This window comes from Dermacentor albipictus, chromosome 6 (assembly GCF_038994185.2).
Source record: "Dermacentor albipictus isolate Rhodes 1998 colony chromosome 6, USDA_Dalb.pri_finalv2, whole genome shotgun sequence".
Classification (NCBI taxonomy): Eukaryota; Metazoa; Arthropoda; class Arachnida; order Ixodida; family Ixodidae; genus Dermacentor; species Dermacentor albipictus.
In genome coordinates, this window is record NC_091826.1 from 46,809,737 (window position 1) to 46,832,279 (window position 22,543).

Below are 22,543 nucleotides of genomic sequence, written 5' to 3' on the forward strand. Positions count from 1 at the left end.
GTGCCCTTCCACTCTGTGAAGAACGATGACACGCGGAGCTGTGTATATGTGGGCTCCTTAACGGCGGAATGCGCCTGTGCCGTGGGCAGGCCCAGCATTGCACTATCTTCGGTATCGGTCCACGTATGGGGAGTGCTTAACGCCTGCGTCACCTCTGCCGTGGCTCATCCCAGTACTGCACTATCTTCTGGACCTGCCCACGTATGGAGTTTTGTGTCCACACTCGAACGCGATTCCGGGGGAACTAGCCATAAAGAGCTTGGCTGTAAAATCGCTTGAATGTAACCAAATAAAAGGCATACGCAGCCAAGCAAATTCCTTGCTTAGGTCGCCCGCAAAAAGAAGAAAAAGAAAGAAATCTAAGCCTATGGGCACGTTACTAGGTTAGCCCAGCAAGCTACAATCACTTCACTCGAAGGTACTGGTTTTGGGCGTGTATAATTTTCTGGTCCGCGTGCCGACGCCATCCTAACCTAGTATACCCTATTATCAATTAATTATTTAATATTAACTAAATAATTAATGGTGAATACGAACACGGGAGCAGTTTTCAATATTGCCCGAAGGTCGAGGCAGTGACTGCTGCATACGGAGGTCTAGCGTTGCGCTCGAATTCATCAGACGCTGTTCTAACTATACACGGGTGCGACACGTTTGCGCCACGTCGCACGCATGGATGCCACTGCTGGACGGCAGGAACAACGCCCTCACCGCTACCAGGCGTCACAAAACGCGGGCAAGGCAGGGACTGCATTGGCGCTGCAGGGGTCGTACATCGATGGCGCTCGAGATGAGACCAACGGAAAACGGTAAGCTTAATTGAGCGCCCAGTGAAAAAGAAATAGTAGATAACGTTCGTTTCACGTCTGCCAGAACATATACGCGTGCCAGCAGCGGAAGACAGAAAGTTGGCCTTCCCCTGCCGTCGAGGCGACTGATCGTAGCGTTGGCGGTACGTTCGATTCGCTTCGTCGTTTTTGCATGCAAACGCACCTTGCGTCTCTGAAGACTAACACTCTACGCGCGACCACCCCATGTACCTTCACCGGACAGCGCGACAGCGGCGACAGCGCGGAGGACGCCGACGGCGTGGGTGCACACCGAGTGTCCGTGTAATTGCTATCGCAACGAAACCGCGCCCGCCTTGTTCTTTACGTGTGCCTGTGCATGTCCGTGCAATTCGCGCACTGCTCGTCCCCATGCTTACGAAAGTTTGGTGTTTCCTACATACTGGTGAGGAGAACACATACCTCGATGCTGCAGATGTGTTGGTAGTAGTTGTCGCACGGCCTGTTTCTCTCGTCGATGGCGTTGGTTAAGAGGGCCGCATACTCGGCGCACGCCGCAGTCGGGCACCCGGAACTTTGCGTGGAAGGTTGAGCGCGGTAACGCAAGGCCAACGTCACGGCGACGCCCAGGAGGACAGTGAGAGCGACCGCGACAGCTGCGCCGATGACGAGGCAGGCACGGAAGGTTCGTTGGCGCTCACGGCGATGGGCCTCTTCGACCGGATCGTGGATGCCCAGCGCCGACAGGTCGACCTGCAGCGAGCGCGACGGCCAGCCTGTCGTGACTCGCGGGGCACGAATTCAGAGCGAGATTTTACACTGTCTTCGAAATCACGAGCGTGCCGTCGGCCACCCTCATAGGCTGTTCTTATGGCATAGAAACAGAAGTCTAGGTTCTCGGCTGTCCCAGTGTGCGTATATACACGCACACTGTGACGAACCACTGTAGCAGGAACCATTTACAGGTGATTCCTGGTGCGATTCCCTTCACGTAGCTCAAGCGCTTGCCCCTATAGCAGCCAAGACGTAGAAATGTCGCTAGCTGTCCTGCGTCCTGTCCTGCTCTGTGGCTTGCCTACCCAGCCACGGCCGCTGGACATATATTTAAAAAAAAAATGTGTGGCCTGCCGCGTGCCACCAAAACGCTGTTATCCGCCGCAACGCCACAAGCCGGGGTCTGCTGTCTGAGATCAGCATAGAAAATGCGTCACGCACGCACGTGGAACGTCGTCGCCGACGCGTCCCATCCCCGCCAGTTAGCGCCGTTCGGCCAAGCCAAGTGGCCGAGAATGCAACTACGGCAGGCCACAGCTTTTTTTTTTCCTGGTGCAGCGTTGCTTATACTACACTCACCATTTTATCGCGTTGTGGTGTGTGACTTATCTACCGGACCTTGCTGATTAATGCGAGAGCGTTAATCAGCACCGTTGTCAGATGGGAAGAGAACTTGGCACCCGGAGGCGCTGCGTCCCACAGCTTACATGTACTCGTCAACCCAAACCATCATTCGATACATTGACTCCGGTGCTCCCCTTCAACCCGGGCTGACTGGGCGGGGGCACTTGGTTCGGGCCAACGGTCCTTCCCGTACAAGGGGGCTGTTGTGGTGCAGCACAACTGAGGAACTGCACTCCACACACAAAAAGCCATGTCGGTCTAACAGGGCACAAACCTGGTCTCCCCCCGCATTGCCAAAGGCACGATCTGTCCATGCACAGGGCAAACTGGAAGCTCATTACGGCCGGTTTCCTCGGCGCTAGGCGAGCTACGTTCATGTACCGCCTGGCGCGAGGATGCCTTCCGTTGAGTTACCGGTGCTTCACAGCCATCCCGGCTCGTGGAGTGTGCCCCTTTTGTGGCGGTCGTGAGAACTCGGCTCATATTTTTACGCTGTGTTTGCTTACGGCAGCTCTTCTCCAAAGGACTGCTAGTCTCTTTAAGCTCCCAGGCGTTCCTTATGAGACAGTTCGATTTTCGCACCCTTTGCCTAATCAGGCGATCAACCAGTTCATGCTTGTTCTCGCCGAGTGCTCATACCAAGTTCGGTTGGCACGCTGTGATGCAGTTTTCGGGCATCGGGCGTCGGGCCTTTACGAAGTGCTTGCGAAAGCACGGAACGAGGTCTGGTTCCATCTCACCCGGGAGCAGCACCGCTTGGGCAAGAAGTTTCTCGAAGTGGGGGCTCGTCCTGCCGTGATTTTTGATGAGGTAAGTGGAATGCTATCGGTTAAGTTATGATGCATGCTCCCAAGGTCGCTAGAATCAACCGTGTGTGCCACTCAATTCTACAGGTTTTGTTTGGCTCAATGGAACACAGATCTGGAAACGGTGGTGGCGCGCCCTCGTGTGGTCGCACTGCCCCGCGGATGGCTTTCGTTGTAACCGCGGTTGTATGCCTTGACCTCTTTTGCGTCAAGGCAGTCCGAGCCTTAATAAGCAAGCAGGTAACAAGCATGGTTAATAAGCGAGAGCGCATTGGCCAAACGAATTTCAAACCACGTATACACAACCAGACAAGCCCTCCATGTGGCGCAGGGAAATTACGGAACTAATTGAATTTCTCAGGATAAAACACGTAGAAAACGTATAACTTAGACACAACCTACATACGCGATAGAGATGGATTGTAATTCGAATACACGTGAATACATAAGTATGTTACGCGGAAACTCAAACACAAACCCCTCTAAACGCGGAGCGTTTTCCAGCTGCTGTTTGAGGTGTGTCTTATAGTCGCGGACAACTTTTCTTGGCTATGAAACGAAGGCTACGGAAACTAAGCGCACCTCTTTCACTGCTGCTAGAAGCAGTCCCGCAGTTTTGCTGACGTTTTCTTACATGGGAAATTGAAAACAATATTATTTTTGTTTTGTACAGCACCTACATTGAAACGATGCGTAACCTTAACCAGTCACCTATTGTTATTTTATTGTATATTTATATTGCTCTTTGGAGTTTTGGCACACCCGAAACCATTGCACGTTTTCAACATTCTCCAAACGCGAAATGGCACATGTGTCTTCTGGAGAGTGTTTGTCGCCCGCTGTCCCGTCAATCAACTCCCCTGAGAGGCCGTTCAGCAATTTCGCCAACAATAGACCGTTGGAGCACACCAATAAAAAAAAGTGTTTGCAGCGTCTGCGCTGAAACCAAGCGAGCCCATCTGGAAATCGCAAACTTCGACATCTAGGTACAAACGAGTGAGCGAGCGAGCTGACTGCTGCGCCGGCGCTCTACCAACGCCAGCGTCGTTTGCGCGTCCTAGCCCTAACTTACGCCATACGGCTGCATGGGAGCTCCAACGAAGGCTGCGATGTTCACTGTTCACAACTTGGTACGTATCGGATGTGAATAAACATTGATTCACGCCGAGTTAACTGCATCTGCCCTCACTAAAGTGGTTGTGCGGGGTTGGCGAAACCGAAACCGGGGGCGAGTTCGCCCGGACTACACTGCATACGAATGCACTCTTGCAGAAGCTCCGCCCCCGTAGGTTTCGCTTCATGGCCAAGAAAAGTTGTCCGAGAGCATAGCAGGAGCGACGCAGCCCCTTGGTTCCTTGCATATCATCAACAAAAGAACCATAAAGCTCGCCTTCGTGCACAGCGCTCACCGTCAGCTTTTTCCGGTGCACATTACGGTTACATAAGCTGCAGTTGCCGGGAAGCGTGAGAAGCTTCATGGGGTCTTTGAACGCTATCGTGTTGCACTCGTAAAGGCGAAACATCCTCCAGATTTTTCCACTCAGCTTTCGTGACGTCACTCTCAGCCGGGTGCACGTCGACCATTGTTTACTCCACTCACGTCTATTGTTACTTAAGGGCCTATTGCTTGTCTCTAAAGGGTTCCGTGCCGGAACCGTTACTTCTTATGACGTGCCGGAATATGGGCCGTCTCTGAAGCATCGCTTACCCCACTCAGTCTTTCGGTCCCTCGCCGCCCGTGCTTGGAGTGCTTAGCCTTGGTCTTTTTACCATCCGTGGTAGCGGCGGTGGTGCCGATGGTGGTCGTTGTGGGATGGTCCTTTGCTTTGGCGGGAGCCCCACCCGGCGACTTAAAGCGTGGTCGTGCAGCCAAGGACGGCTTCCTCACGGACCTAGCGAGCGAAGGCCGAGAACGCGCCGCCGCCCTTGTCTTTTTCGAACGCTTCGTGTGGGTCTTGCCGAGCTCGTCCGACATGGCGTCTTCTCGGTTCTCGCGCTACTTCTTCTTCGTCCTCTACCCTGGCTTGCTTGCTGGTTATGCCATGCCGCTTGTCTACCACGAGGAATCGGCCGAGAAGCCGGCGCTTGATGATGACGATGGTTATATAATAAACCTTACTAAATTGAAATCACGAGCCATTCCACTCTGTCAAGGTAGATGCCAAACAGCTTCGCTGGTGGCATCTACCTTGACAGGACAAAGTGGCGACCAAGAACTTCTAAGAAAGGTGCGAACACATCTATTGCTTTGATCGGTGGTTATCGTGACGAAAGGTACGCACCCACATTTATTTCGACATAGTCTGCGTTCATTCGTGTTATACATTCCTTATACACATTCGTGTTTTCATTTCGCAATATATTGGGGAAGGACCTTGAGGCTTAAGTCACCGCACCGACTGGAAGTAGGCCAGCACCGTCAACGCCTTCACGGATGGAGGGCCGGTGTGAGAACGCCGATATGATGGCGTTGGGATATTAACTGTGAGCGTAGCGTTGAAGCGACGCGAACAAGAAGAAAATTAGAGATTAGCACGCCCTCTTTGTTGTCCTTTCTTGTCCCTGAGCGCTCTTGTCACAGTAACTGTGACACACACCGTGCTGAGAGATCGACTCCGGGTTAGTCCGGACCCCCTGGAGTTCTTCGACATGTATGCAATGTTTAAAAAATACGAGTGTGCTTGCACTGCGCTCTTACGTGAACACGGTAGTCGCTACCACGATTCGGAGCTGTGAATTTGAATGGCGGAGGTATTCGTGAGAAGATGCCTATTATTACTAATAATATCTCATACCTGTCATTTCTAGAGCCTGTTTTGATTGCGCACTCACACCTTCTTTCTTTCTATGAGCATTCAAATCAATGGTCAATGAAATCTTCGAACCCCGTTGGCTGTCTATCGCGAACTAACCCAGAGGAACTAATTTGGCACGTCCATTTTAATGCCCTTCCGTTTAAATGCCCATTGAAAAATGCGTGCGTAATTATCGTACATAGTCTAGTAGAAGTTGTACCATCGTGTGGTCACACTGAAAATGCCGGATTTCGCGCTTCTCGAATCATTTGATGCTTTCGCATTAAAACGGCATGCAGCCGAAGGTGCAAAACTATTCACAGAGCATAAACGGCAGCGAGCGACCGACGGCCTCATTCCCATTGCATTGTTTCTCTTTACATCGATGGGTAGAAGGTACTGTTTAAACTCGATTTAACGAAGTAACGACCATGCTGGAGTTATTTTGTTAAATCGGGAAGTGCGTAAAATCGAGAAAGGAATATTTCGGTCCTTTTAAATCTAAAATTGTAACGTAGCGACACGAAAAAAGCTACTGCTGCATTGTATTTGCCGCTCATCCAGCTATCTGTCGCATAAACCACGATAGAACGAAAGCAACCACCTTATACCCAGGCGGTGTTTAGTCCACAGTTCCGTGCATGGGCGCGTCGTGCAGCCTCGTCAAAATAGAGCTAGGGTACCTAGATGTTTTAACGGGATAGCTTTAGAGTGCACGCTTCAAGAAAATCCCGTCTGTATCAAAATTAGAAAAAACCTCACTGCTTTCTTTTACTCATTTATTTCAAGAACAAATTTATTACATCGAGTTCGGCCAAGTTTATTTCGTTAATTCGGGTTGATGATATTATAGAACTGTATGAGTACCTGCTGGGGAATGAAATTTTTTTTTATTAGGTGGAGAACTTCGTAAAATAGGATTTTCTTAGATGGAGTTTTAACTGCAGTAGGATAAGTGAGCTACAGACGAGATTTCTGCAGAGAAAAATGCGATGTCAACTCTCGGCTGCTTTGTTTTCAAGCAGCTGACGAAGTGACTAGGACAAAAGGTAAACTGGGGATAGCCGTCCTTGCGCAAAATTTTCCTTTGTCATGCTAAATTAGCGACTGCGGCTACGAATGCATAACTGTCGGAAACCGTAGAGTTCAGCAGCTGGCACTATGTAATTTGCACCGTGCTTCACGAGCTGATTAATACGTTGATCTCATAGGTTACAAATAGGGACTCACTCTCCGGTGATTTCTTTTTGTTGTGTTTTCTTTTAGTTATAAAAGAGAATGGAATAAATAAACATGAAAAAAATAAAGATAGGAGCAAGATCCGCAGGGCAACTACAATCTGGACATGTGTCGCGCTGAGCCGACCGTCGTCACTATATACTCTTAGGCAAAGTTACACCCTTTGGATTGCCCCTTCTGCCACACAACAATAATCGTCATCTGCCTTGATGCGTTTCCTTTCTTTCCAGTAACGAACGGCATGCGCGTTATCAGCATGATAGCATTCCCGACAGGAAAGTAGCGGGCGCGGCGTTTTCAAGAAAGGAAACGCATCAAGGCAGATAACGATTATTGTTGTGTTGCAGAAGGGGCACACCAAAGGGTGTAACTTTGCCTAAGAGTGCATATTTATTACTGAATTGTGCACAAACGGAAGGTACCAGTCCTGTCGTTCTAGACATGTCGCCACGTTCGGCGTGAGCGTAGTAGCGGGTGCGAACTGCGTGCGTTTGTGGTGAATATTTTATCAGTCATTTTCTTTATTTTTCTGTTTTACTGGCCGTGCCAGAGTGACTGCTCTTCGATCATGGCTTCTACTTAAAACGTTTCCCTCGTAAAGGTTGTGTTCGGGGACCTTTTCACCTTCTTCCACTGCACCCGACTCTTAATCGATCGCACATGACAGGTATGTGCCACAATTCTTGAGTCCATCATCATCATCACTTTCGCCCCTATCACGCCATTTGCAACTTGCAAGGGCGAAAAGAAGAAAATAAAGAAGCCGAGTCATGGCGGACGGTAAACGGTCGGGTTCTAGCTCCGCACAACGCTTCAAAGGGAGCACACTTGGCGAGAACAGCCCCACGAACGCGAGGGCATCTCCGAAAGGCATCGAATCCTCGAAGTCTGCGAGAAACCGTGGCAGTGACTCTCCGAGAGGTCAACACTCGCCTACGTCATCCGTCATTTCGCCACCGCCACAACGAGACGGCGAAGTGCGCGAGGCAGGCGAGGAAATCTCGCCAAAACGGACCGCTTCGCCAAACCGCGGAGCTTCGCCGGCAAACCTGCACGAGAAAACTGTTGCGAGCGACTCTCCCAGCTCGGCGAGACCGAACACGTCCGCTCGAGCTTCGCCAAGGCGAGGAGGCACGCCGACACGTAGGACATCGCCCGTGAGGGCGGACCCGTCTTCAAAACCTGGTGCGTCCTCGCCGAAACATGGCGAAGCTGGTGTTGCAAAACCCGCTGATGCTTCGCCAGTGCTTCAGGGTTCACCGATGCAATTGCACAATATACGGGTGCCAAAAACGGGAGGCCAGTCCCCTGCGCGAGGCCCGGCGAAACCGATGAAATCCGGAAGCGCTTCGCCGAAACGGCGAAGCTCGCCTAAGCAACAACCTATACTGATGCAAGCGGGCACGTCGTCAACACCTCCTGGCGTTCATGTGCGAAAAGCTGAGGGGTCATCCGCCAGGGCTGCCGAAGGCTCGCCGAAGGGTCGCAGGTCACCATCTGGAGGAAGCACACCTATTCGCCGAGCTTTTCTCGGGAACGCAGGTTTGAAATCTTCGGAACTATATGGCTAACATAAGTGTCATATACTCAGAATATTTTGAATCCGTAAAGGTCTTATAGTTTATTGCGGTCTCGACCTCATGTCCCACCCATGTTTTTACGCCAGAACACTTTGTAGGAGCACGTCCCTTGGTCTGCAAGAACTTCGCCTCTTTGGTTACAGGTGCAGCGGCCGCCCCGAAGCCGCAGTCTGAGAAAGACGAAGTCGCAGCCAAGCCGGCCGGCGATGCAGGTTCGACGAGAAGCCCTACCGAAACTCGACGTAGGCCCACGATATCTCTGAAGGACCCGCGTTTCCGGTACCTTGCCCAAGCCCTGACGGCTGCGCGGGGAGGTCGTGGAGTGGGCGGTACCAGTGGCAGTTCGTCGCCAAACGGACGGTCATCCCCCTCCGCCACCCCGTATTTCGCTTCGGATGACGACAACACCATCCTCGAGCTCGGCACATCTCAAGTTCCCCACTCCCCGGGGGGATTCGGAGGGAGGTCCTCAGGAACTGCCTCACCCGTGATCTCACAGAGGTAATGCTGGTATGATATATATTTACACACTGCATACTTTAAACATATAGTTTATACTTACGTATGCATGGTATGCTCTAGTTGACGTGGAGAAAAAAGGAAAACGGAGCTAGGCAGAGCACGTAGTGTGTAGGGTAGATAACCGGTGGACCATCAGAGTTACAGAATGGGTGCCGAGGGAAGGGAAGTGCAGTCTTGGACGTCAGCAAATTGGAGTCGGGGATGACACTAGGAAATTTGGAGGAGCACGTTGGAATCAGGTTGCGCAAGACTCGGATAATTCGAGATCGCTGGGAGAGGCGTTTGTCCTGCAGTAGTCATGGCACTAGACTGATGAAGTATAAGAAGAAGAAGAAGAAGATGATGACGATGATACTTTAAATGGACATAAATATAAGCACTAAATCTGTATAGAGCGTTGTAGCATGCTTCGATAAACAGATTTTCGGTAATCTTGATGTAGCTAGTCTAATAATCAGAAGACCCCAGGAAGTTAGCTTTGTTCATAAATTATATGGACGCCCCAGGCCATATTTTGCCGTCGGCGTTGCCGTGCCGTTCCGCGTAGAGTCCAAGTGCGATGACGTCACGGATGCGCGCCTTACGCTGTACGTGCGAGGGAAAGCATGCGAGGGTGGGCATGTCCTCCTACAGATGAAGCGCGATGGCAGGTTTTGCTCCGGCTGTCGAGAACGCCGTGTCATGCTGATAACGCGGGAAGTACCGGGCTCTCAGCGTTAAAGGAAGGAAGTGCGGGCAAGACAGATGGGACAAGATAACCCCAAAGGGTGTAAATTTTTTAGGAGTATATGTACAAATGGAGTGTGCACCTTTAAAAATGCTTGCGCCTTTTCGCGCGGAATCAAACCTGCGTTCTGTTTCGTGCATTACATTGCTGCATGCACCAATCCCAAGGCTGGGTGGAGCAAGAAATTGTGCGCCGTGCGTCAAATGATCGATAATTACATAATTGACTCGTTCATGAGTATGTGTAGTTGCCGTACGAGCAGACCTTAGTGCAACTAAGCCCTGTAAATGTTAAATATTGATAGCATAATAATTGCATATACTAGACCAGTCGCTTTTCCGCGTGTCTGCTTAGGGCATGTTTATTGTTTTACACACACACACACACACACACACACACACACACACACACACACACACACACACACACACACACACACACACACACACACACACACACACACACACACACACACACATACACACACATATATATATATATATATATATATATATATATATATATATATATATATATATATATATATATGTATATATATATATATATATATTTCCGAGCACCTTACATAGCCTCCACGAAGGCAGTGTGCAAGAGGAGGAATACAGTTACATCAACGTGTAACAGGAATTATTCATTTGAGGAAAAAAGGAACCATCACATACAAAAGCAGTATTTCCTAAAATATAAAAGCAAAATTGGCTGAGTTGGCGTCCATTCACGGCTCTGACTGTTACCTTGAAAAGGCATTATTTGCACAACGCAATTGTCGGCAACATGAAAATAAGCACAGAAAAATAAGTATGCATGGAAATATACTAGTAAATATTACACGAAGGTCATTGCACTACAGAGTAGGCGTACAAGCGCAAAAAAAAACTGCCAAGTCATATGCTGAATTACGGTGATGCAAAAAAAAAAGAGGGGAAGGAGAACAAGAGAAAGACAGAAAGAAGCTAGGCAGACACCAAACACTCTTTGCCATCCACAGTAAGCGACCAGTTCACAGATAATAGGTGATGTGTGAATCCACGTTGTCTAAAAACAATTATTAAACATAAGAAAAGTATACGTATCATATAATATCGTATAATATAATGTCGTATACGCAAGTATAAGTATCGATTGATAAGCTTATAAAAAGAACACAAGCACGAAACGCAAGAAAAGCACGACACGAGTGAACGGATGAGGCGGCAAAATGTTCAAGAGATAGCACGAGACAAATGTGAAAAATTGCCGGGGATATGTTCCGTGAAAAGAGCCCGCAACTCGTGAAAAGAGAGGGAATGCGCACGCTGAAATCTCGCGCGGTCTGCCTCCTAAGGCCGCCTCCGTGAGCGCCAGGATGGATGGATGGATGGATTCTATGAGGGTGTCATTTGAAACGAGGCTTTGAGTTGCGCCACCGAGCTCTTGTTATTATTTTGCCCCATGTCTACCAGATGGATGGATGTGGATGGATGTTATGAGTATCCCCTTTGAAACGGGGTGGTCGGTTGCGCCACTAAGCGCTTGCTGCTATACTGCCTAATGTCCTGCATAGGTTAAACAATAAAAAAAGATTTGAAAACCCTATGAACTCCCACAACCAAATTTTCTGATCACCTGTTGCGAACTGTGCTTTTGTACGTCTCCGTCTTTTGCGGTTTCCATACTTTTATTCCACCAATCCTCCGATCGGCCTCTTACTAATCCCTATTGCGGACATGTTTACTTTTCCACTGCTCTCGCTGAACCTCTGCTCTCGCTTCAAGGAGGCCAGTGACGCCTAAGTCAACCGCTGGGTAGACGTCTTCACAATCTAATAAAACATGCTCCATAGTTTCCCTAGCTTTACCGCAGCAAGCACATGCTTCTTCATAGTTCTGATATCTCGCTTTATAGGTGCGTGTTCTAAGACATCCCGATCTCGCTTCGAAAAGTAATGAGCTTCTGTTTGAGTTATCACACGATGTTTCTTTCCTGATTTGGTTTTTTCCTCTTAAGTAGTTACTCATGGCAGGCTTCTTTTCCATTGCCGCCGCGCATGAGATTATTTCGGCCTCTCTGACGTTCCCCTTGACGTTCTTTGTTGCTGTGTTGCCCACCCTACAGGCCGCATACTTGCTGGTAAGCTCCCTAGTTTTTTTTTTTTCTCCACTGTGAATCAATGTTTTTCCTGTACGGATACCTCAACACTCTCCCAGCTTATTTACTTTCTTCCATATTCCTCAGTCGTTCTTCATACTCAGTTTTACTTCGAGCTTCCCTAACTTCAATACTAGTCCAGCCATATCACCTTGCACAGCTTCATTTGTAGTCTTTCCATGAGCGCCCAATACGAGGTTGCCCACTGACCTTTGGTTCACATCGATTCCTGATTGTACCCCTGATTTAAAGCAAAGAACCACATTTCCAAAATTAAGTCCTGGAAACATTACACCTTTCCACATACCTCGGAGCACCTCGTACCTATTGCATCCCTATAGCGCTCTGTGCTTCCTTATGACTGCCACTTCTCTTCCGCTTCACTGTTATTGTTCTTTCCTGTGTTTCCATATATCTATTGCCTTCGTTTATCCATATACAAAGGTATTTATATTCCGTTACCCGAGGCATTTCCTGGCCCTGTATCGCCACTGTCTGTTCACTGTTTTTATGGAATACCATTACACCTGATTTTCTAACACTAAATTTCAAACCTAAATTTTTGCCTTCCTGCACACTGATATTAGCGAAAGGTATAAATCAGTTTGCTTGTTAGCTAGCAACACAATATTGTCCGCATAAAAAAAACCTGCAAGCTGCTGCTATACTACTGTACTCGCCTGTAGTATGAGCGATTAAAACTGATACTACTTCCTTCTAGCGCCCTGTCCATCATCACCATGTACATCATAAACAGCAGTAAAGATAAAGGACACCCCTGCCTCAGTCCCTTGTTGATATGAGCTTTCTCCTCTCTCATCATCTCTTTCCATTCAACGCAAACGGCAGGTTCTATGTAAATCTATCTCAAAAGCTGTAGACTTCCCCTTCCGGAATATCCCACAAAATAATGCGGTCTACGTTGTCATGGGCTCCTGTAATGCCTAAAAAGGCCGCATATAATGGTCTGCTTTCTGCTTTTGATATTTCAATACACTGAGTATGAACCAATAAGTTATCATCTAAACGCGAAGCTATTCTGAAGCCATTCTGAAGTTCTCCTTAAATGCAATTACTCTCTGCCGATGCTTGAAGCTTTAATTTGATTGCCTGCATTGCTAGCCTGTGTATTACCGATGTAATGGTCAACGGTCTCTACGAGTGAATTAAATATTTTTCCGCTTACCTTTATAAATTCAATCTTCATTCTTCTTTGTCGCCAACTGTCTGGTATTCGTCTCTCCTTTAAAGTTTTTTTTCCACTGCTTTCACCATTTCTTACTTTTTGGTCCTAGTTCGCTAATCAGCCTAACAGGAACCTCGTCCAGCCCTGCGGCTGTGCGCTTAGGAATTTCCTCTTCGGCTTTCTTCCAGTTGAAATTTGTCAGCACCAGCTCCTTTTCCACCAGGGTCTTTTTCATGCTCTTCTTTTTTTTCTTTAAATACAACCTCGTTATTGCCTTGCAAAGATTCGGCTGTTATTTTTCGGGTGTAATTTATTGCTGCTTCTCCTTCCAGTCTGTTTTTATCTTCGTCTAGAATGTGTTGTTGTATTGGTGTTGACTTCCTGCCTAATAATTTTATGTGGTTCGAAAATATTCTAGGAGCGGCCTTCTTTTTCTCACGCATTTCTGACAACCAATGTTCACTTTCACATCTTAATTTTGCTTGCACCAGTATTTGAACCATGGAATCTTTCTCCCAGTGTATTTCCCTGTTACTGGCTACTTCATCCTGCAGCAACTGCGCCTTATTTGCCCGCCTGTGCTCTTGGGATGCTTTTTTGCCATTCGGCGATCGCTTCCCGTACCTCCCAGCTCCAAAAGCTTTTCGGTTTATTTTTTCCTTTCCAACGAACATGTTTCTGTTTCCGTATTTCTGTCATTATTACACTTAGAAACTGACCATGTTCCCACTCTTTAGTTGGCCATTTGACAAGTTCTTCCTCGACTCTAGTGACATTATTTTGTTATTTGTTCAGGGTTGAAATTCATACTGGCCATGTTGCGCTCCTTGCTCTTTTTCCCAACTACATATCCCATTTTCAACATGATGCGTTTATGGGCACTCCCGGTGCTGCTATACCCTTCCTCATGAGTGACAATTTCTCTCAACTTTTCATTAATTGCTTCCGTGATCAAACAGACCACTCGGCCAACAACAGCACCATGGGGCAGCCGGGCTCGTGAACGACATTGACGTTTTTTTTTTTTTTGGCCAGTGCCCGTTATCTCAGAGGCCATGGGGTGGGCCGGGAAGGATGGTGGCTCGGCTCGACTTGTGTCTTCTCGCGCGCGCAAGGCAGCAAGGCGACAAGGGTTACTCGAGACGGTCTTACAGGCACTACTCTACATTTCATCGGTGGTCTTTCGTGCTGTGTAAACGCGGGCGCTCACACAGTCAGTCAATCACTATAGCGAACTCGCCAACAGCAGGAGCGAAACAAGCACAAACCTAAGCGCTAAACCACTATATCACACGCGTTGAGTGGCAGATGCTTTACATTAACGCGAAATCCCACCGCGCATGCTTGGGATCAGGGGTTTTCTATTTTCTTTGTCCTCGGGAAATGCCACGCCATTCTGACAAAATGGACGGATACACTATTACATACGCAGGTCTTCCATCCAGCTTTCGTCAGCCTTCCGCAACAAGTCAAGCGCATTTCACCCCGGCAGCGAAATTCAGTCCTCCGTTCGAACTTGGCCGTGGCGCAAGTCTGCGAACGACAATTTCTCGCCTTCCAACCTGCGTCACGTGAGCAAATGACCTTTTTTTTCTCTTTTCTTTTTGTTTCGTTGGGCCATTGTGTAAAACGGAAACAATAAGTACAACAGAGGTATAGAGAGAAAGGTGTATTGACATGAAAGATGTGGAGGTTGGCCTGCGGAGCTTGCATCAGTTCTGTTATTCCAGAAATGGGAAGAGAGTTACATAGACACAGGTAAAAGAAGACTTTTTATTTTTTTTATTTCAAAATACTGCAGGCCAATGTGGTGGCCCAAGCAGGTGTGGGTTACATCCAACATGAATGTGCAAAGCAACAGACAACAACAACAACAAAAAAAAACAAGCAAGAAAGAAGAAAAGCAAAAAGAAAAAAAAGATAAATAAAGCTTAAGAGAGAAGGTAACACTCCAACTCAGCGAGAAAATTATCGGAACCAAAAATATCAGAAGGCAAAGAATTCCATTCTTCCACAGTTCTTGGAAAATAACTGAATTTGAAAGCCTTCGTTCGGGCAAAGATTGGGGTTAGAGCAAATTCATGGCCATGGCGTGTGCGTCGTGTTGTTAAGGGTTTAATACAGTGAGGTAGATCTATTTTTATGTTACCAAACATACAATTATAAAGAAATGAAAGCCGACTAAATTTTCTGCGGGCTTCTAGCGTAGAAATACAGTTTAATTGCATTAGGTTGGATGGGGAATCAAGTCTACGATATTTACCAAATATAAACCTAACAGCCTTTCTATTAATACGTTCAAGTTGCATGATATCTTTCTTTAAATATGGATCCCAAATGATAGAAGCATACTCAAGCTTAGAACGAACACATGTATTATAAGCTAAAAGCTTTGTTTGCGAGGGTGCGAATTTCAGCTTTCTTTTAAGGAACCATAACTTACGTAGTGCAGATGTGCAGATATCAGAAATGTGGGATGACCAAGTTAAGTTGCTTGTGAGGGTGACACCTAAGTACTTATATTTGCCTACAATCGAGATACTATTGTTTCTAAGGGTATAACAGAACTGGCTCGGATTTAGTTTCCTGGTGATACGAAGTAGTACTGTTTTCTGAGTATTTAGTTGCATGCCCCATTTTTGACACCACTCGTCAATAACATTCAGTGCATGTTGCAATTCAATGTGATCTCTGGGGGATACAATTTGTTTAAAAATAACACAATCATCCGCGAACAAACGTACAGACACATTTTCGGGAATAACATCAACCAAGTCATTAACATAAATTAAAAACAAAAGTGGTCCCAATACACTTCCCTGTGGAACTCCAGACGTGACATGAAGAATAGCAGATGATGAATCATTTATTACCACATACTGTTGTCTGTTGTGAAGGTAAGCCGCAATCCATTGAACTATTTGGCTTGGTAACCCCAAGCACTGTAATTTGTAAAGCAGTTTCCCATGTGGCACTTTGTCAAAGGCTTTACAGAAATCTAAAAAGAGAACATCTATTTGACCTGATGCATCAAGCACTCGTGAAAATTCATGCACAGTTGTAACTAGTTGAGTAACAGTGGATAACCCTTTTATAAATCCATGTTGAAATTTTGATAGTACATTGTTATCACTAAGGAATTCATGAATGAAGTTGGCAGTAACATGCTCGAGAAGTTTACAACAACTGCTTGTAATAGAGATAGGACGATAATTCTCAAACGACAAGTGGTCACCTTTTTTATGAATCGGCTTAACACGTGCTATACCCCAGTCAGTCGGTATTTCCCCTGAAGACAGTGAACAGTTAAAAAGAGCAGTTAGAAACCCGGATAAATACTCAGCGTATCGGTTAAGAAAGGCATTAGGAATACCGTCAGGCCCAGCAGATTTTTTAGGATCAAGTTTTAACAGCATATGTATTACTCCTTCCCTCGTTACTTCTATGTCAGTATCAGTTTCAACGACTGAATTCGGAAATTCGTAATCATCGGTTTTAGTAAAAACACTCTGGAAATATGCATTAAAATGTTCAGCAATAGCACAGGAGTCAGTTATCACCAAACCATCGACATTCATTTTGCTGATCCTGGTTTTCGTCTCACTTAAGTACCGCCAAAACTTTTGGGGGTTGGTTTGAAGAAAATCTGTCAATGTATTAGTATAAAAATATTTCCTTGCTTTTGCCAAGCTTGTTTGTAGCTTAACTTTTAATTCTGTAAACTGGGAAGTCATTGTTGCAGGCTTCTTGCGTAGTCTTTTAATTTTACGCTTCATGTGGATCATTTCACGGTTAATCCACGGGTTTACACGGTGCTTACATATTTTTCGGTTGGGTACAAAATTATCAAGACAATAATGTATGGTTTTAACAAAGAGTTGCCATGAGGTCTCAACATCGTGTGATAAGGTTTCGATATGCGTATCAAGGTAATCAATTATAGCGACATCATCAGCCTTAGAAATATCCTTTACAACAGTGGCTGACTGAGTTTTTTTAGTTCGACCTAGAGCCTTATCCCAGATAAAGAAGATTAGCTTATGGTCAGAAATACCAGGCTCAATTACAATGGTGCCGTGAATGAATATTTCACTGAGGAACAGTAAATCCAAAATTGAGCTGCCTCGAGTATAGTCAGTCACCGCTTGCTTAAGGTTGAGCAAAAACATGATGTCAAGAATAGAATCACCAGTAGAAGAACAGCCATAACGTAGGTTCTCCCAATCAATTGTTGGTAAATTAAAATCACCAGTTATCAATATGTTTTTATTACGCAAACCTAAAAGGCGATCGTATAGCTTATTCAAAAACAAATCATCTGCATTGGGTGTACGGTAAATGGCACAAAGGAAAAAGGTATCCTGCTTAAACGATATTTTCAAAAAAAGGCTTTCATGATCCGCAATTTGATCAACAAGACTGGCATCAACGCTATCTTTTATAATAACCGCCACGCCGCCACCACGAGAGCCTCTATCACGCCTGAAGACTTGATAACCAGGCGGCACAATTTCGTCGTCGCCTATCAGATCATGTAGCCACGTTTCTGTAATAACGCATATATGTGGGTCATATAAAATAAGGATATTTTCAAGCTTATCAAGTTTGTTACTAATGCTCTGGGCATTAAAAGATATCAGGCGCAGCTGCGCAGTTGGGGACTGCTATATCTTTGTAGGCTTCTTTTTCGCCTTTGTAAGCCATTTTCGAGTGTTTGAGGAGTCATTCCAACTGTAGATGTCATTGTCAACATGAAGGCTATCATGCACAAGGAATACTTTTTTACCACCTGCTCTCTCTTCCTTCGCTGTCTGCCACAGCAATTTACGCTTCCGTCGAGTGTCCTCACAGTAGTCGTTATCAATACTTATCGGAGAACCCTTAAGCTTTGAAACATTCTTCCAGGCAGCCTGCTTTTCCCTGTAGTCTTGAAAATAAAGAATTACTGGCCGATTTTGTTCGCTACGTCCTATTCTGTGAATGCGGGCGACTGAAGAGCAGTTCACGCCCAACTTATTCCTAAACAATTCATCAATAACCTTTTTCCTCAAGTCCAGTTCAGTTTCATTCGCGTGTTCCGCAATACCGAAAACTATCAAGTTTGATCTACGACTGCGATTTTCAAGGTCAACTAGTTTAGCATGCTGTGTTATGACGGCTTCTTGAAGAGTCTCAACGCTAGTGGTTAGTTTTGCATGGGTCTCGTTAACGTTTTCTTCAAGGGTATTCAGTCGTACATCAAAACACTCAATACTTTTCTCAGTACATTCAAGACGAGTTTTTAAGTCAACTATTTGTGCTTTGATTTCATTCTGTCCTTCCAAGAGTTGCGCGAACATTTCGACTGAAAACGACGTGACCATCAAATACAACAGTGAAGGCCACTGATCAGTCGACTGCGCGCTAAAGACAGCGCGCACTGTTCTTACAGAAGATCGACAGGCCTTTGTCTTGAGATTATTGAGGAATACTAATAAGTGAGACGGCCTCTGTATTTCCATGCGCGAATGTGCCTTACGTAGAAATTACAGTGATCAGGTACATGAGGATGCGCATTATACATAGAATACGCACCCGCGATCAGGCACACGAGCGCTATCGTAAAACCCGCAATTGCAAAATCTTATATTGCCCAAAATGTCAGAAAGCAGGGGCCAAGCAACTCGCCCTTTCACTGTTCCAGCTTCACGTAAAAAAACAATGACAAAAAGAAAAGCGCTAAGAGAAATTGTAGCATCAACACGTTGTGCATGAGTTCTAGCGAACTCCTATCCCTGTATGGTAAATCCTGCACGACGATGCACAAAGGGCGTGAAAGGGTCCCAAGGCAAGCTCTTATTATTGACGAGCACTAGTTATGAACCGAGTATTGTAGAGGACCTTGCAGAATATTTGGTAAACTGTGGCGGCTGCGCATGCGCTGAGCAATCACAAATCAACAGCAACAAAAAAGGCCAACTTGTCAAACTTTTTCTTTTTCGTTTTCGTTGCCCTCATTATGCCCCAGTTCTGCCGGCAAAGGGAACCAAAGTAGGTGTTTGGAAAGCTGGCACGTGTATGTAAATGAGTGTGTAAATAAGAGCGAAATGGAAGACATTTTTTTAATCGGGAAGCACAAATGTTGAATTGGTTAAATGGACTCAGAAAACTATGTCGAATCAGAGCAAGATGTTAGCTCACTCTTCTGGAAACATCGCAACGTTTGCTTATTGAACTAGCGGAGTCTGTGCTGGGAAGCTAGTTGGAAAGACATTATTTTGTGAACTTAAACTGCGCTAGGGACGAGACGTCTTTGCTAAATGCCGCGAAATGGTTTCAGTGCAGAAAAACTCCGGCTAAAGCAGGTAATTCAAATCACCTGCCAGAGTAGCAAGACAAGTGAACTGGAATCCGCAACTGACCTTGCGATTGAAATATAGAGGTCCAAGCGTGCCATGCGCAATTCCGATGCGAGATGTTTTATAAAGGCAGCAGAGACAGAACCGGGGGACAAAATGTATGTGTGACCCCGTTTTCCCAACTGCGGATATTTCCTGCATATAAAGGGTTCAGAAACACTATTCTGTCTTCGAGATCATGGCGTCCTATTAACGTCAGTAGATCGCAGTGTGGGTGCAGAATCTAAAAAGAAAAAAAGTGAAATTTCGCATTCGGTTTCTTTTTCGCTCTCTCTGCAGCTTATGAACGACTTTAGACTAAAATAAAGCTCCCCCTCCCCCCTATTCTCTGAAAGTGTCAGAAACAAACATTTCAGGAGGTATTGAAGCATCAAGGTAATTCTACTCTACCGCATGGTTCCTATGACGTGTGGCTCGCGTGTTGGGGGCAGAGTCCGAAAAGGCGAAGCTCGCCCTCTGTGTTCTCCGCTAATAACCAACGAATCTGCAGTAAATAACTGTTGCACGAAAGACCGAAATCATTTGCCTGACTTACTGAAGTCCAGACGTATTTCTTGTCTACTGCAGGGTGGCTCTCAAAGCCCACTTGCCGGTGGTACCAAGTACGACGGCCAAAAGCGATCAAAGCCTTCCTTCCTGGTGCTGACCAGCGCGTGCTTGCTTGCTCTGCTGGTCAGCGCCATCGTTCTCGCCGTCGTGCTGCACATGATCTCAATCTTCAACGCTCCCTCACGTCAAACACACCCAGGTCATCGCCCCGCCAACACGAGCACAAAGAGTCCGCGGTTCGGCACAGGGGTAGCCGACACCAGCGGCATTGGCGGAAGCGCAACCGAGGTGGGGAGGGTGCAGACTTCGCCTCCCCCCTATTCTTCATGGCGACACGCTTAGCGCGTCTTTTCAAGGGCGCCGTAGAAGCTCTTGCCGATGTCTCCGAACTGGGTTTCAGAATCGGCGACGAGCTCGCGGACTCGTTCCGTAGCGGTGTGCCACTCTGGGATCGGCCGTTTTTCGTATTCCGGGGTGGCCACATTCGGCAAGGTGTTCGCGCTTCTGGAGAACCCCGGAGCCCGTGTGGTTCATCGATTACCGTGGAACGTACCTGGACATAGGTGGCGTTCATTCAGGAGTCGCCTGACCTTCACCGAACCTCTGGCGAGCCGATCGGATTTCGTCGTAGACGGAAGCGCTGACGTTGCGCGGCGGCCCACTAAATGTACTGCCGACCTGCCATATACGAGAGTGGGAAGGTGCCGCCGGCATCTCCTACTTCGGGTTTTCGTTTGGCGCCGTACCACCTATTCTTTAACTGGTGCTTTCCAAGCAGCTTCTTCACCGCGCTGCGCTGTACGCCGGAATCGGGGCTCGCGACTTGACGGCGGCACCGTACTTTGATAACGTCGATTACTCTTGGACAACCAATGGTGCCTCCCGTCGGAGCTGCAAGTGGAGCGGCGGAGCTGCAAGCGGAGCGGCGGAGCTGCAAGCGGAGCGTCGGAGCCTTGGAGCTGCAAGCGGCTGTCATGGGAGTCGGCGAGGGCGGGCGTGCGTACAAGAACACGAGACAGAACGTCACCAACGAGTTCGACGACCGCACTTCAGCGGCAAAGGTGTTCGGCGCCATGACGGGTCACCGCACGTTCTTCGCCTTTCGGGTGTCACCTTTTCAGTGGAGAGGAGGAATGGCGGAAGGATGTGTGACGTGCCGCTGAGGCACGGTGCATACATCGCTCGTGTATTTGAATGTCACAATGTTTCCTCGATGAACCCAGAAAAGAGGTGCGACACGTTCGGGTAGTGGTGATGAAGAACACGTACGAAATGACCTGCCCCCTCCGTATATATCGTTGTCCCAGTTCTAGAATAACGCTGTAATTCATTGACGACAATTGAGTTCTTCGGATATTTGGCACGCTTTGGCAAGCCCACGAGTGTGGGGCTTTTTTTTTCTTTCTTTTTCTGCTGTGCGCGCCTCGTTAAACCTGCTCGGCAGAGAGGGACCAAGCGGAAGGTCATACCAAAGTGAAATACTTTGTTGATCTATTTTGTCATAACGCGATCAGTAATTTCGCTATTCGTATAAGAAATGAGAGTAAGACAAGCGGCGATAGATGCCAATGATTTCTGCGATGGTCTCGCTCGTTAATGCATGTGCCTGCATTTTACTCACGGAAATCACTTTTTGTTGGTTATTGTAACATTTGTTTTCCTTGTCTTTATCCATATTTATAAACTCCCCTATACTTAAATTCTAACGTTCACCATGTCCTAGGCACAACGCGTTTCTGCAAAGTATCGACTGAGAATTTGAAAGGCCGAAAAATATATGAGATGGAATCTTAGCTCGCCTTGAAAGGTGAAGTTAGCTCGAGGTGAGCCATACAGAACTAATGATTTGTTGAAGCTGCATCAGTACAAATTATTTGACCGCCTTGAGTGCAAACTGCCTGGTACGCTCCCTCCTTCGATTGTGCCAAGAATGCTGCAAAGCTTTCGCCAAGATCACTTTGCTCCTCAGGTGATTAGTTACGCTTCCTACTGTAATAAAGTGTGCACATTCAAATGCCTTCATAACGAAGTCCATGGGGCCTCGAAAATCATTCATTATGTGGGGCACTTTGTGGTAAAGAGGTCGCACACCGCACAGCTTTTGATGGAACCTGAACAGAATGACTTATTCTTATAAAGGTCATTTAGTTGTGGACAAGCTCCTTGTGGAGACGCTCGACTGTATAGCGCATGCATGTCTTACCAGCTAATGCTTATTGCACTGTTCTTTTCGCTTCTTACAATCACAACTGTATCTTCTGGCTGTCTACAAAGTTTACAATGTTGGGATTTGCTTGCGTCCGTGTTGAGTAGTTTGCGCGCAACATTTCTAATGTAGATTCACGATAGTAGAGCTCGAACGGTGAAAAAAGCTACGCGCAATGAAACTTTGTCTTGACTGATTTCT

The 22,543-nt window shown here is 46.9% G+C and overlaps 1 protein-coding gene across 4 annotated transcripts in view; it reads right to left on the bottom strand.

Moving 5' to 3' along the window:
- Positions 1 to 22,543, bottom strand: part of LOC139061034 (EEF1AKMT4-ECE2 readthrough transcript protein-like) — a 70,632-nt gene that overhangs the window by 19,038 nt on the left and 29,051 nt on the right. For 2 of the 4 annotated variants that reach the window (XM_070540467.1, XM_070540466.1), the window contains exon 2: positions 1,251 to 1,541. In XM_070540467.1, coding sequence (XP_070396568.1) covers positions 1,251 to 1,541 — 291 coding nt within the window. Of the gene's footprint in view, positions 1 to 1,250; positions 1,542 to 4,700; positions 5,034 to 22,543 lie in introns of those variants that run through there. The other 2 variants (XM_070540468.1, XM_070540469.1) reach the window with 2 other exon arrangements.